This window comes from Misgurnus anguillicaudatus, chromosome 24, assembly GCF_027580225.2.
Source record: "Misgurnus anguillicaudatus chromosome 24, ASM2758022v2, whole genome shotgun sequence".
NCBI classification, from domain to species: domain Eukaryota; kingdom Metazoa; phylum Chordata; class Actinopteri; order Cypriniformes; family Cobitidae; genus Misgurnus; species Misgurnus anguillicaudatus.
Window position 1 is genome coordinate 30,340,617 of NC_073360.2, and position 14,978 is coordinate 30,355,594.

The 14,978-nt window shown below is 37.0% G+C and overlaps 1 protein-coding gene across 4 annotated transcripts; it reads right to left on the reverse strand.

Annotated features, from left to right (window-relative positions):
* Nucleotides 1-1,159: 1,159 nt before the first annotated feature.
* Nucleotides 1,160-14,975, reverse strand: LOC141361641 (protein NLRC3-like). Of its 4 annotated transcripts, none has more exons than XM_073863219.1 (13): nucleotides 14,781-14,975; nucleotides 13,671-13,739; nucleotides 13,462-13,560; nucleotides 13,159-13,338; nucleotides 9,417-11,183; nucleotides 8,024-8,197; nucleotides 6,541-6,714; nucleotides 5,294-5,467; nucleotides 4,733-4,906; nucleotides 4,470-4,643; nucleotides 3,979-4,152; nucleotides 2,795-2,968; nucleotides 1,160-2,502 (listed from the first exon to the last, which is right to left on the reverse strand). In XM_073863219.1, exons 2-13 carry the CDS (start codon nucleotides 13,724-13,726, stop codon nucleotides 2,493-2,495), a joined length of 3,330 nt encoding a protein of 1,109 aa, XP_073719320.1. In that variant the 5' UTR covers nucleotides 13,727-13,739; nucleotides 14,781-14,975; the 3' UTR covers nucleotides 1,160-2,492. The 4 variants fall into 4 exon arrangements, with proteins under 4 accessions (XP_073719320.1, XP_073719321.1, XP_073719323.1 ...); XM_073863220.1 differs by having other exon boundaries at nucleotides 13,671-13,759; XM_073863222.1 differs by lacking the exon at nucleotides 14,781-14,975 and having other exon boundaries at nucleotides 13,159-13,335; nucleotides 13,671-14,757.
* Nucleotides 14,976-14,978: the final 3 nt, after the last annotated feature.

Sequence of the window (14,978 nt, forward strand, 5' to 3'; positions counted from 1 at the left end):
CGTCATGATATTTTAGCTAAATATATGTTTATAAATTATTATTTAACTCCCTTTTTTAACAATATGAAAACACTATTCAAACATGACATTAAAATATAAATATAAAAAATTACAGACATTTCTTGGGGGTGCTGGGCGGGTGCTATGGATATTATAGCCGGAGCTACAGCACCACCTAGCTCCTCCCTGGCGCCGCCACTGCTTTCCATCTTTCTCATCCATCTTCTTTGGTCTTACTTTTTAAACTGATAATGGAATTTATTGAATTTAGAAAAAAAAACAACACATATTTTTACTCATGTCACAGTTCAATCTATAGATATTATATAAAAGTCATTAATCATTCATCACAGACCCCTCATACACCTTCTATCCCGCTGTCCTATCGATAACTATCTTTTAAGTCTTACACAGACATCTTAGATTAGACCTGAAGATAGCATATCCCATGAACATGACCTCACATGATAACAAGACCTCTGACCTTTACATTCCCATACTTGCACCTGCAAGAAATGATAGGGTGGTAGCATGCACCTGTCAAATACAAATACACATACCACCCTGCTCATCCTCACCAACATAGTTTATAAACCTGACCTCTTATAGCCAATAAAATAATCTGAATGTTTGTTATTCTCAGTAATATCTAACCTAAATCTCATTCTCAGTTCAAATGACTTTATAGGTCATTGAGATCTATATTACTGATATATTTCCTTTTAAGAACACCATGAAAGCAGGCAGACAATAATTGTATAGAGGTGTTATTAAATAATAGTGTTTTTTATTTTATATTGCAAAGAGTGATTTTTTTTCTTATGTAAGACTGTTATGCAGATTTTCTTTTCCTGATTGGATGAAGAGCTCCCTCTAGTGTTTTATATCTAGCATCACATTCTGTCACAAAAATTATACAAATTTCTTTTACAATTTGGTGAACATTTTAAGAGTTTGCCCATGCAAAAACTGACATCACGATGCTATTGAAGCATGTTGTTTAACAATCTCTACTCTTTAATATATAATATCTAAAGTACAGTATTTTTTTAAGGTTAAGATCTGCAGCAGTGTGTGTAAAATATTTTATGTAATTTATAGCTTCCTGCTACGTGGTGATTTTTTTGTACAGTATATTTTGTTTTTCAGATCACATCAGTTGAAAACACTGTTTTTATGTTGTTATTTTCTGGTAGCAAAAGAATAAACACATCTTTACAGCCAAAATACTGAACTGAAGAAGAGTTTAGCATAATAATATTTTGTTGAAATACAATATGGTAGAAATTAACAGCTTTTGTGAAAATACATGGTCTGAGGTACAATACAATACAAATCCGAAGAATACAAACAGGAGTTTACAGAGATAAGTAATGGTCAATGACATTAATAAATATATTTTATATAAGGCTTGATTTAACTCTTTGTATAATTTATGTATATAAAACATGTCCCCTGATAAACACAAAAAAAGAAATAACACATTTATACATATAAATTACAGCTGGGATTAAATCTTTAGTCTTACCTGAAATGTAACAATTTTGCACAGTACGTAAGTAAAACATGCTTTTTGAGACAACAATGCAATCGACTAACCAGCCATTAGTCAAAGTAAATAACAATCCACATAATCAAACAAACTATTCAAAACACAACTAGAAAATATTTTTCTTAAACGTCTACTCAGTAATTTTGTCCTCATTAAAAAAGTGTTTTGATATTTAATATCATCTACACTCACTGAGATGAAGACTTCAAGTCATAGCAGTAACCTAATAACCAGTGTTTATGGCCTAACCACCATAATATAAAAATGACTGACGGTACCTTAAAGTACTGTTCTTATGTTTCTATTGTCGCTTTTCCATTGTGTGGTACGATTGCAGCTCGGCACCACGCCGCATCTACTGTCGTGACATCATCGTTAACACTCAACATGGGAGCAACGCAGCATATCGTCACAGTTTTTTGGGTTTTGCTGGAACCTTAACCGAGGTGGTACTAAAAAATTACGAGGCACTAGGTACTGTAAACAGTGGAAACCCCCCAAAAGTGTGCTGTACCAAGCCATACCGGGTCGTACTATCTAATGGAAAAGCGCCATATCTAAACCCAAATCCATAAGATGTTAAGTGTCATACAGTTCACAGGTTAATAAAAACAAATACGTTTTAAATGAATATCTAATACCTGGATAATAATATACTCTAAAAACAAACGGTGCTATAGCACCAAAAGTGGTTCTATGCTCGTAATCAAAGATGATGTAGTGTGAAATTCATATAGTACACACTACAGTACACACTACAGTATTTTTACTTTGATTCAGTTCTGTAACAGGATAAACAATGTGTAACAATTATATTGTGTGTAAAATTCATATATTAACATATATCCATATATTATGTACTGTTATAATCCCTGTAGATGTCTTCAGTATCAGTCACATCATTTCTTCAGCGATCATCTTCAGTCAGTAGTTTAATCGACTAGTATAAACTGATGGACAACAAATAAGAAATAAATACCTTTCATTAGTCTGGAGTGATCTTTAAAGAGATTAAACCGAGTCAGAAAACTAAAGATGCACTCTTAAAAATAAATGATGTCATAAAAAAAACTAATTTTGGCTGAATGGTTCCCTAAAAAACCTTTCTGTTTAGAAGTGGAAAAGGTTCAATAGATTATAAAAACATGAACCTTTATATTAAAAAGTGTATTTTTGAAGATGCCATACTGTTTAACTCTATACTGTATATAAGTATAGCAGTTGTATTAATAGACCACTTACTCGAAATTCTCCAGTGAATTATCCGGATCATCAATGAGTGCAGAGAGCAGCTTTACACCTGACGGTCCAAGCTCATTCCCAAAAAGATAGAGATTTCTCAGGTGTGAAGGGTTTGATCTCAAAGATGAAGCCAGAGCAATACATCCTTGATCTGTTATATTGCATTCCCACAGCCTGCAAGAGAAGAACGACATGCTTTGGTCGCAAAATCTGGTCACTTAATAATCCCTAGAATATTAAAAGCGTCTAAAGGTGGTATATAGTTTTCCTACTTAACCCCTAAGCTCTGGAATGATTTACCCAACAATGTTCAAGATTTAATTTGAAACTATTTAAGTCAAAACTAAAAACATATCTCTTTAACAAAACATTTGTCTAATGTACTTATGCCGCAATAGTTTGGAATGAAGCACACATTCATCCATTATACTGTATGACACTTGCATTACAGAGCGACCCTTATACTTTGTTTCTCTTTCCCTGTTTCGTCCACGAACTTGAAGACACTGAGACTAACAGACCCACTTTCTGTTGCCATGAAGCTCAATACACTGATCTACTGGCCTTCCTTCAATGCGATGCCCAGCCGATGTCTGACCAGCGATCACGACCGCTTCCCTTTAAATTGATTTATTTTTCATTCTCAATTGTATAGTATAGTACTTAATATATAGTATTTCTAATATACTGTATAGTATTTAATATATAGTATTTTTTACTACTGCATAACATAAGTCTGCCCAGCGACAACCAAACGTTTCCTTTAACTTTTATTTATTAAAACTTTTATTACCATACAATTTAATATTATAATTTATATATATATATATATATATATATAGGCTCTTTCTCTAGGGTTTTTTCTCCCTAGGACTTTTTTTCCACAGGGTTTCTCCTAGGAGTTTTTCAAACCCTTGGGAGTCATCTGACATCAGCTTAATTTTGAACTTTCTTCTATACATTACATTATTACTCCGCTCACTAATACATTTTAATCTTAGCCGCTGCACTACCCTACTTTTGTTGTCCTCTGATTTTTCAGTGTTTTCTCTTGTTTTTACTAATGTCAAGCTGCTTTGGAACAATGAAACAATTGTGAAATGTGCTATATAAATAAAATTCAATTGTTTCTCTTATTCATAATTGACATACATAAGATAAAAACACAAAGTTGCAGGTCTTACTTTAGTGACTCCAGTTTACAGTGTGGATTTTCCAGCGCAGCAGAGATCAGCTTTACTCCAGAGTCTCCAAGATCATTCTTATCCAGATAGAGTTCCTTAAGATCGCATGAGTTTGATTTCATAAATGAAGCCAAAGCAGCACAACCTCCATCAGTGATGCCACAATACATCAATCTGCAAAAAAAAAGTGTCAGTTGTGTAGTTAAGAACAGCATTACTACACTATAAAAAATGCTGGGTCAACAGGGGTTAAGCCCAGCCGTTAAATTTACCCAGAAAAGTTTTAGATTTGACCAAACAATGGGTTGAAGCAACCCAGCATTTTGGGTTTAAACAACCCAACATAAGTAAAAGTACAACCCAACGGGCTGGGACTGGGTTTGTCTTTTTTTGACCCAATGCTGGGTTAAAAATAACCCAGCATTTTTTTTTAGAATGTATGCTTTGAATTAATGTCTTAGAGAGGGCATATTTCAAAATCATGATCTCACTTAAGTTTTTCAAGTTTACAGTTTGGATTTTCCAGTGCAGCAGACAGCAGCTTGACTCCTGAATCTCCTAGCATATTTCCAGACAGGTTCAGGTATCTCAGGTGTGAAGGGTTTAATCTCAGAGCTGAAGCCAGATCGGCACAACCGTCTTCTGTGATATCACAATACATCAGTCTGCAGAGAGACAAACAACAAATTAATCACTCTCACCTCTTTATCGGGGTCACTCGGTCACTAGTGATGATCCTAAATGATGACCCTACCCCAATGTTTCTAGTTTACAGAAAGGACTCATGCATCCAGCAGTGAGCCTTTTTAATCCTGAATCTCCAAGTTTATTCTCAGACAGATCCAACTGTTTTAGATGTGAGGGGTTTGATATCAGAGCTGAAGCCAGAGCTGCACAACCTTCATCTGTGATACCACATCTAATCACGCTGGAGAGAGAACAAAGACGATTCAAGATCACCATGCATAAGATTAGATTCAATTAGAAGGAACTTCTTTAATGTCAACAAAAGTTTAAGCATATAGAGGAGTTTCTGGTTTGGAAAACATTACGTTAGTATAAGTATTTGGTTTTTAGAATGTTATTTTTAGGTTAGTAAAAAATTCTCCTAACTTTCCTATCTAACCAAAAACAGACCTTAAAATATAACGTTCTGGAAACCAAAAACTAATGTTAGGATAACGTTTTGGGAACAAAAAATGAATGTTAGGGGAATGTTTTAGGAACCAAAAATTGTTAGCTGGGTAATTCAGTCTAGTGTGAACTACAACAAAATGCACGTGGCTTATAGAGAAATTAGTGTACTGTACTGTACCCTAATATCTCCAGTTTACAGCAAGGGTTCTGCAATGCACCAGAAAGCAATGTCATGCCTCCATCTCCAAGATCATTTCTATTCAAATGCAGTTCTTTCAAATGACAAGGGTTTGAGTTCAAAGCTGTGGCCAAAGCAACACAGCCTGAATCTGTGAAGCCACATTTCCGTAACCTGCAGAAACAAAAAGACAAATGTTAAAGATTTACTCACTGAATGTCCAAAATTAGTATGTACTTTCCCCTATGGTGTGTATATTTCCCCTATTCGTGAGAGTGTCACGAAAAAGCATGAATCTCTTTTTCGTGACACTCTCACAAATTTCTATAAATAGTTTTTCATGTCCATGGCACGTCTTTCTTTTTCGTATCATTTTATGTATTGTTTTCTTTTCTTTTTTGGGGGTTTAGGTCAGATTTGGGGTTTGGGTTAGGATGTACTTTTATGTATTGCAGGGCTCCAGACTAACTTTTTACACTAGGAGCACAGTGGCCCCCAACTGAAAATTTTAGGGGCACAACCAGAAAATTTAGGGGCACACTCTGTAAATCAACATGCTAACCCATATCCACATTTCTACTAATTTCCACTGTATTACTAATATATACTTTAATGCTAGATGCAGAAAGTACAATGTGGTATTTTCAAATGCAGTGTCACATCACAAAAAAGGTCAAATTTACTGGTCGCACATGTGCGACTGGATATAAAATTCAGTGGCACACTGTCAAATTTTGGTGGCAAAATGCCACCATTTGGTGGCAGTCTGGAGCCCTGTATTGGTTTCTACATATTCTTCCGCTTTTAAACTATTCTCGCCTAAAGTTGGGGTTTGGATGTCTAAAATGTTAACAGAAAGTGATTCTAACCCCAAGCGACAATGGTAAGAAAATAGGAAAAAAAAACAATGAGAAAACAATACATAAAATGAAACGAAAAAGAAACGGACATGAAAAACTATTTATAGAAATTTGTGCGAGTGACACGAAAAAGACATAATAATAATAATTATAATTTTGTGACTATACCACGACTTTCCGTGAGATCAGTCTGATTTGTAATTATGCAGAAAGAGAAGCACCATTGACTTATACTATGGAAGTCAATGGTGCTCAGTAACAGTTTGGTTACAAACATTGCTCAAATTATCTTCATTTGAAGAAATGTATACAGGCTTGTATAATTTTACAGAATTTCCCCAGACTGTTATTTTTGGGTGAACTAGCCCTTTAAAAAGTTCATCTTACTTCAATATCTCTAGTTTGCAATGTGGATTCTCCAGTCCAGTGGCGAGCAGATTCACTCCAGCATCCTGCAGGTTATTCCAGTTCAAGTTGAGCTCCTTCAAACTGGAGGATTTTGATTTAAGAGCAGTGGCCAGAGCAGAACAGCTTTTGTCTGCCAGTTTACAGTTTGCAAGCCTGTATGGAAACAAACGGTGTAATGAAGATTTGATTCTTATGTAATTAGCATTACAGAATATGAACAGTGGCAGACGCTCATTACTTCTCTTCCAAGGGGCGCAAATTTAAAACATGTGTTCGGGGTGTTATGTGTGTGGCTCATCATGTCAAAATGTGTTTGGTGCATCATGTGAACTCTTGTGCATCATGCGTCATGACAAAATACATGCCTGCTGCACACACGCTTCGAAAGGGTTTAGGATAAAAGAGACGCTCACGTTCACAAAATACACGCAAAAAAACTCAGTTAACACTAAACTCTGATTACACACGAGATTAAGCGAGTATCTGGCAAATGTGAGTGTCTCTTTTATCATAAACCTCATCCCCCTTGGGGTCTCTTTTTACCCCACATGATGCACATATTTTGACATAACGAGCCACACACATGATGGGCTAAATACATGTTTTGATGAGCTTCACATCATGCATCTTCGAAAAAGGAGTCACCGGCCGACACTGTATAATATGAGTACACTGTATGGAACGGCTGAAATTCCACAAGGGGGCGTATTTGTTCCTCAGACGTTGCACAATAAACGTGACATCCGAATATATTATTACAATTCGTGAATTAAAAGTGAGATTCCAACGAATGTCTGTTAGTGAACTAACTGTATACAGCATTTATATGATAATTCGGTCAGAAGCGTCAAGATTGTGAGATGAACAAATCGTTTTGGGTTAAAAGGCTTGGATATTCCATTTTCTTGGACTTTTGGGGATTTATGAACAATTTGTTTTGGACAATTTCACCGAAGCGGATAAAGGGAAGATTTTGAAGGTAAGTAAATATCCTAAATCGGCGCCACCAGGTTCAGGTAACTAACAACTAGATTACAGTTTTATGACTGCTATAAATCGCTTTATGGAATCCCGAGAGTCTAAGCTTTTAAGCAATGTGCTGCATGACCGTATATTTTGAAGATTTAATGCTTCAAAGTTACAATGACGTTTATGCAGCCTCACGTGCAAGAGAGGGCGTGTGCCGTGTACGGCACATGTTAATACAATGCAAATCGATGTCAATTCAAAAGACCTATAAGCTACTTGAGATTTGTAAAATAAAAAGTATCTAGAGAGAGAAATACAGAGATATTTTATTGAAAATCTTTTAATCTGAAGGTTTATGATAGTCTTGTCCTCAGCTTTAGATGGTTAGGCCTACTAGCCTGGTTAGCCAGACCTACATCAAGATGTAAGCCCTGGAAGCAAATATATTTTGCGGCCGCTAGGGTGCGTCTAGATTTCTAGGCTATAGGCCTACCTCAGTATCTCCAATTTACAATGTGGACTCTCCAGACCGTGAAAGAGTTCGGTTGCTCCTTCATCATGAAGTCCATTTCCATTCAAGTTCAGCTCTCTCAGACATGAAATCTTTGAGCTTAAAGCAGAGGCCAGAGCTGGACAGCATTTGGATGACAGTATACAATAATGAAGACTGTAGACAAAATAAACACGTCATTAAATACTATTATTCAACGTCAGTGAACAAAATACAACTAAACTAACATCTCAAAAAGTTTGGTACAATGATCTATAATCTGATACATCACTGCCAGTGGTGGCCGGTTACTTCTTTTTTCGAGAGCTCGATGTAAAGTTCATCACAACATGTATGTAGCCCATCATGTGTGTGGTTCGTCATTTTAAATTATGTGTTCTGCGCGTCGAGTGATCCTATGTGCATCACGTGTTTTTTTCAAAATAAGTGCCTCTCATGCGTAATCAGAGATTACTGTTAAGTGAGTGTCTTGCGTGTATTTTGTGAACGTGAGCATCTCTTTCATCATAAACGGTTTTGATGTGTGTGCAGCAGGCACTTATTTTAACAAAACACGTGATGCACACAGGATCTCTAGACGCGCAGAACAGATATTTTGAAAAAAGGAACCACACACGACACTACGAACACTTGTTTTGAATTAGCGCCCATCGGATGAGCAGTCATGAGCCGCCACTGATCACTGCATTGTTTAAAGCAGGGTTTTTTAAACTTTTTGTCAGCCAAACCCTATTGACCTAAATCATTTTTTTTTACTTGAAATACCCCCTGGCATTTTAAGTAAATATATTTCCATAAATTAATAGCACGTTTAACTTTAAAACATTTATTTTCATGCATTCAGGTGTTTTTTATTTTTATTATTATGCATTTTACATAGTTATTGTTATATTACCTGTTTTTGGACCTTCATCTGGTAATGTTCTTTTATTGGTACATGAAACGTATCTGTCAATTTTGCATGAGTTCCTAGTTTTCTAAAACATTGTAGTGTTCTGAAATCGTCACATGACATGCAGATTAAACAAGTGAAATATATATATATATATATAATTACCGGTTTATTGTGATTTTATTTAAATAAAAAAATACATTTTATGTTTTAATGTAATTAAGATTTTTTTTTATAAAAAAAGGTTTGTATATCACTAGTTTGGGAAACCCTGTTAGTAACCTTATCTCAACCTTTACACAATTCCTTTTTTCTATAAAGTTCCTTTGAATCTTTTTTAGTTTCACTATTACGAAAAGGGGGTGAAAAGTGCATCATACCTACGTGACTGTGACAAACAAACAAGACAAAAATAGTGACTCTTTCACAATAGCTTGCGACATTCAATACAACAGCTTGCGACATAAACATTTCAGTACTTACTGAACGATTCTAGATGCCTCGATCACAGGCAAGAGCCTCACAAGAACTTCATCGATATCACTGCACATTCTGGCATACTTGCTCATGTGAAACACATCCAGCTGTTCTGAGGTCAGCAGCACAAAGGCGACAGCTGACCACTGTGAGGCTGAAAGTTTAGTTCCTCTTATAGTCCCCGAAATAAGGAAATGCTGAACTTCTTTGACAAGTGAATGGTCACCGAGTTCATTCAGGCAGTGGAACAGGTTGATCGACTTCTCTGGAGATGGGTTCTCCATGATCTTGTGCTTGATATGTTCGGCTGTTTTCTCTGTGCATTGGACGCTGGACCCTGTGTGGGTCAACAGGCGTTGTAAGAGAACCTGATTGGACGCCAAAGAGAGACCCAGAAGAAAACGGAGGAAGAGATCCAGATGTCCAGATTGACTTGCTAATGCTTCATCGACAGCGTTCATAAGCATGTCAGATAAGTCCGAGCATGTTGTTGTATTTTGATCGATCACATTTATTTTATTGTTGATAAAGGAGAGGTACGCATACAGCGCTGCAAGATGTTCCTGCATGGTCATGTGAACAAAACAGTAGACGTTCCTCTGGTGCAGCCCATGTTCTTCTCTGAAGATCTGAGTACACAATCCTGAATACACCGATGCTTCTGCCACATCAATACCACACTCTGTCAGGTCTTCTTCGTAGAAGATCAGATTGCCTTTCATAAGCTGCTCAAAAGCCAATTTCCCCAGTTTGAGAATCATCTCTTCATCTTTCACTTTCATCTCATAGTCCTTCTGATGTTTGATGTTTGTCTGAATAATAAGGAAGTGTGTGTACATCTGAGTGAGAGTTTTGGGGATCTCTCCTCTCTCTGCTTCACCCAACATTTTCTCTAAAACAGTCACTGAAATCCAGCAGAACACTGGGATGTGACACATGATGTAGAGACTCCTGGAGGACTTTAGGTGCGAGATGATTTTGTCGGCCAGACCCTCATCACTGATTCTCTTCCTGAAGTATTCCTCCTTTTGTGGATCACTGAAACCTCGTACCTCTGTGACTCGATCAACACACATAGACGGGATGAGATCAGCTGCTGCTGGTCTGGAGGTGATCCAGATGAGAGCAGAGGGAAGTAGATTCCCCTGGATCAGGTTTGTCACCAGCACATCCACTGACGCAGATTCATTTACATCACACAACCTCACGCTGTTGTCAAAATCCAGTGGGAGGCGACACTCATCCAAACCATCCAAGATAAAGTAAACTTTATATTTATCATTGGATATTTCTAAATGTTTCGTTTCCACGATAAAGATACTGAGAAGTTCCACGAGACTGAATTTTTGTTTATTCATTAAATTAAGCTCTCTGAAAGGAAGTGGAAATATGAGGTGAACATCTTGATTCGCTTTGCCTTCAGCCCAGTCCAGAATGAACTTCTGCACAGAAACTGTTTTTCCAATACCAGCGACTCCTTTTGTCAGCACAGTTCTGATGGGTTTTTCTTGCCCGTGTGATGGTTTGAAGATGTCATTGCAGTTGATGGGTCTGTCCTCTGTTGATGTTCTCCTGGATGCTGCTTCAATCTGTCTCACCTCATGCTCATTATTGATCCCTCCGCCTCTATCCTCTGTGATGTAAACCTTTGTGTAGATGTCATTGAGGAGTGTTGGGTTTCTCTGACAGGCAATTCCTTCATGCAAACATTGACACTTGACTTTCAAGTTTGATTTGAATTCCTTAAGGACAGCCAGTTCAGATTCCCAGCTGCTGGAGAGACATTAGAATTACAATTACAACCTTACATGTTGTATCCCTTATGAGAAAATGTATGACATAAAACATTTTAAAACTTAAATTTTGAATTAAAAAATAAAATTTCATAATTTACTACCCTAATGTTGTTCCAAGCCTGTATGAGTTTCTTTATTCTGAGGGATAGTTTGGCCAAAAATGATATTAAACCCATGATTTACTCACGCCCAAGCTGTCCGAGATGCCATTGTTTTTCAGACAAACACATTCTCAGATATTTTAGAAAATGTTTTAGATCTTTCAGTTAATTAAATGTGAAGTTACGGGGTCCACGTCCTTCAAGTCCAAAAAATGTGAATCCATCCTTCACAAAATAAATCCAAACGGCTCCAGGATGATAAAAAAAGTTCTTCTGAGGGTAATCAATGCGGTGGTGTTGTAGACAGATCCATATTTAAAACTTTATAAACCAAAATAACTAGCTTCTGGTAGCGCCGCCATCTTAGACTCCTCTGTATTCAGGAGAGAGTATTAGCGTTAGGGTGGCCATTTGTGCCAGTTCCGCCGGACACGTCCCGAACATGTTTTCGGGTGCGTTCTCTGGAAGTCGCGTTGCTCGACCACATACGTCATCGAGGTTCTCACATTTCAGTTAAAATACATTAGAAAATTAAGATTTATTTCTTTTATAACATACAATCATTGTAGTTTCATTCTTACCTTGAAATGTAACGGTTGCTTTTCTGAAATTAAACCCGAAATATTAAACCGAAATGATGTATGCGGTCGACCAACGCGACTTCCGGAGAACGAACCCGAAAACATGTTCGGGAAGTGTCCGGCGGAACTGGCACGTATGGCCACCCTAATTAGCGTAGTGTACGCACTTTTCTTAGTGATGTATGACAAATTTGGAGGGCGGGGGCACAGAGCACCAGCAGAGTAACCTCCGTAAACTGCGTAAAGCTTTGATCTTCAATGCGGACGTGACTAAGATGGCGGCGCTACCGGAAGGTAGTTATTTTCGTTTATAAAGTTTTAAATGTGGATATTTCTACAACAACACCACGTGAATTACCATCAGAACGCCTTTGTTTATCATCCTGGAGCTGTTTAGATTTATTTTGTGAAGGATGGATGCACATTTTTTGGACTTGAAGGACGTGGACCCCGTAACTTCACATTTAATTAACTGAAAGATCTAAAACATTTTCTAAAATATCTGAAAATGTGTTTGTCTGAAAAACGATGGACATATGCATCTCGGACAGCTTGGGGTGAGTAAATCATGGGTTTAATATCATTTTTGGCCGAACTATCCGTTTAAACACAAAAGAAAGTGTATTGATAAATGATGATAAGCACACAGTTGATGGTACTACACACTGACTTCCATAGTAGAAAAAACAAATACTATGGAAGTCAATGGATACCGTCAACTGTGTATTTACCATCATTTATCAAAATATCTTCTCTTAGGTGAGTAAATGATGACAGCATTTTTATTTTGAACTTCAAAGGAAAACAGCACCATTTTTCAATATTTTACTATGTTCTTACCTCAACTTAAATGAATTTCCTATCTTTTTTAAATGCGTGCACTTAATCTTTGTACAGCGCGTTGTGAATGTGTTAGCGTTAGCCTAGCCCCATTCATTCCTTAGGATCCAAATAGGGATGAATTCAGAAGCCACCAAACACTTCCACGTGTTCCCTATTTAAAGGTGTTACATGAGTAGTTACACGAGTAAGTATTGTGGCACAAAATAAAATGTGATTTTTTTATGCGGATATAAAATGAGAACTATATTGTATGGCGGAAGAGCACTTCAACCTTGACGTGCAGTACTATCATCACTCCTGACTACTCCCCCTCTCGCTCAAACTTCCGTAATATTACTGCGCCTGAGAATCAAGTTGAGGTAAAAACATAGTAAATTATTGAAAAATTGTGGTGTTTTCCTTTAAGCAACATGATGAACATTTGTACTTTTTCCTTGCGTCAACTGTATATTTGGATCGGTTACTCCTGAAGGACCCCATGCTGGTTACTTCGTCTGATTTTCCTCCAGGTTCTATTTCACAGTTGATGTTTGGAGGCTGTTCAATTGACATGTAACTCTTTGTGGACACAGTTCTGTGTACAATTGACTCAGATCTTATTTGCCTACTATAAAGAGAAAATGCATAAATATTGGACTTACAGGTAAAGTTTTCCAGCAGTCAGTCAATATCATTTAATATGTATGATATGAAAACGGAGTATTGAGTTGAAGATGCTTGAAGATCTCACCTGGGTTCACATGGAGTGCTGCCATCTTCTATGTATGGAGGATAATCAACAGCATTGCTGCTTTTCATAGACAAGCAGCTAGGCACTGGAGACACTGATCTTGATTTGAAATAAAATACATTTAAAATCTTATTCCCTTGTAATTTTATTTCAGTCTGTGTAATGTATATTTGTGTATGGTTTTAAATGCACTGCCTTCAGTAACATACCTGCTGCTTGCAACAAAATCTCCATCTTGTTCTTGTATCTCTTCTGGTTCACCCATGGGCCACCGAGTACTTATTAAATTGCAATGTTACTGAAAAAAGTTATTAGGCCTATTTTATACAGTACATTTACGTTACATAAACATTGTAAACAGCTATTTTAAGCTAGAGTTTACTAGTGTAAACTAGTTTGATATGCTACATTTTGACACCTGACAAAATTATGACATCCGGAGCGGATCCACTTCGACGGCAGCTCCGTAGGGTCTGTCTAGAGGGGATACAGTTAAGGATAAATCTCGCGAGATGTTGGGTTTAGGGTAAGGATAAAAAGCAGCGCTTATCCGGCGAGAATATATAAGATTTGTCCGTAGCTGTATATGTTCTAGCCATAACCGCTCCGGTGATTTCCCGCCGGGACTATTTGGACTGCTTCTTGATGACATCAATCTAACAACATATTTCGACATGACGACGACAGTGTGCTTTAAAAAAAACTCCCTGACAGGTAAGGTGTGGGGGCGGGCTTTACAGATAAGGACCAATCAGGAGTCAAAATCTAGCAGAAAGCGTAGTCCGTCTTCTCCCTAAACCCACAACAGTATGCTAGGCTACTGTATAATATCAATTTTTACATTCGCTTATTGTACACGCAATCGCTTTCATTCAGAATTAGAAAACCCACTGATTCATTCTCTGTTTTCCCGTGTTCCCTTCACAGGTCCACGGTCAGTATGACAGATAGTCACCCAAAACCGCTAACAGTTACCACGAACTTTTACTTTTAATGTATACACTCAAAACACACAATTACTTTGAAAGAATTAATACATTGATTCTGAATGAATAAAATATACGTCAGATTTTAGGGACAGCCTCGTGAGCAACAAGTCGATCATACAGTACAAGTTCATAGAAGCACAGAAGAAAAACACAGAGATTTAAACCAGATTTAAACATCTATACTAAATTGGACACAACTATACAATAACAACGATGTTTCACAGTCGATTAGAAAAGTTACTACAGGAAAGCATTATTAAAACACGGTGGACAAGATATAAACAAAAGAAGTAAAAACAATTTGTGAGATAAAACACAGCCATTACTTACTATTATTCAGCACTTTTAAATGTACACGGTTTCAGATGTACCAACGTGACCCAGTATGCTTCAAAGCCTAAATCATTAAATCGTTTATTCAAAAGAGCAGCATGTTTTACGTCCATCCGTCCCCTTTACTTTCGATCTTACTGCAGGAAACAGATGAAACACAGCAGGTGGCGCTGTTAACTCTCATAAGAACATTTC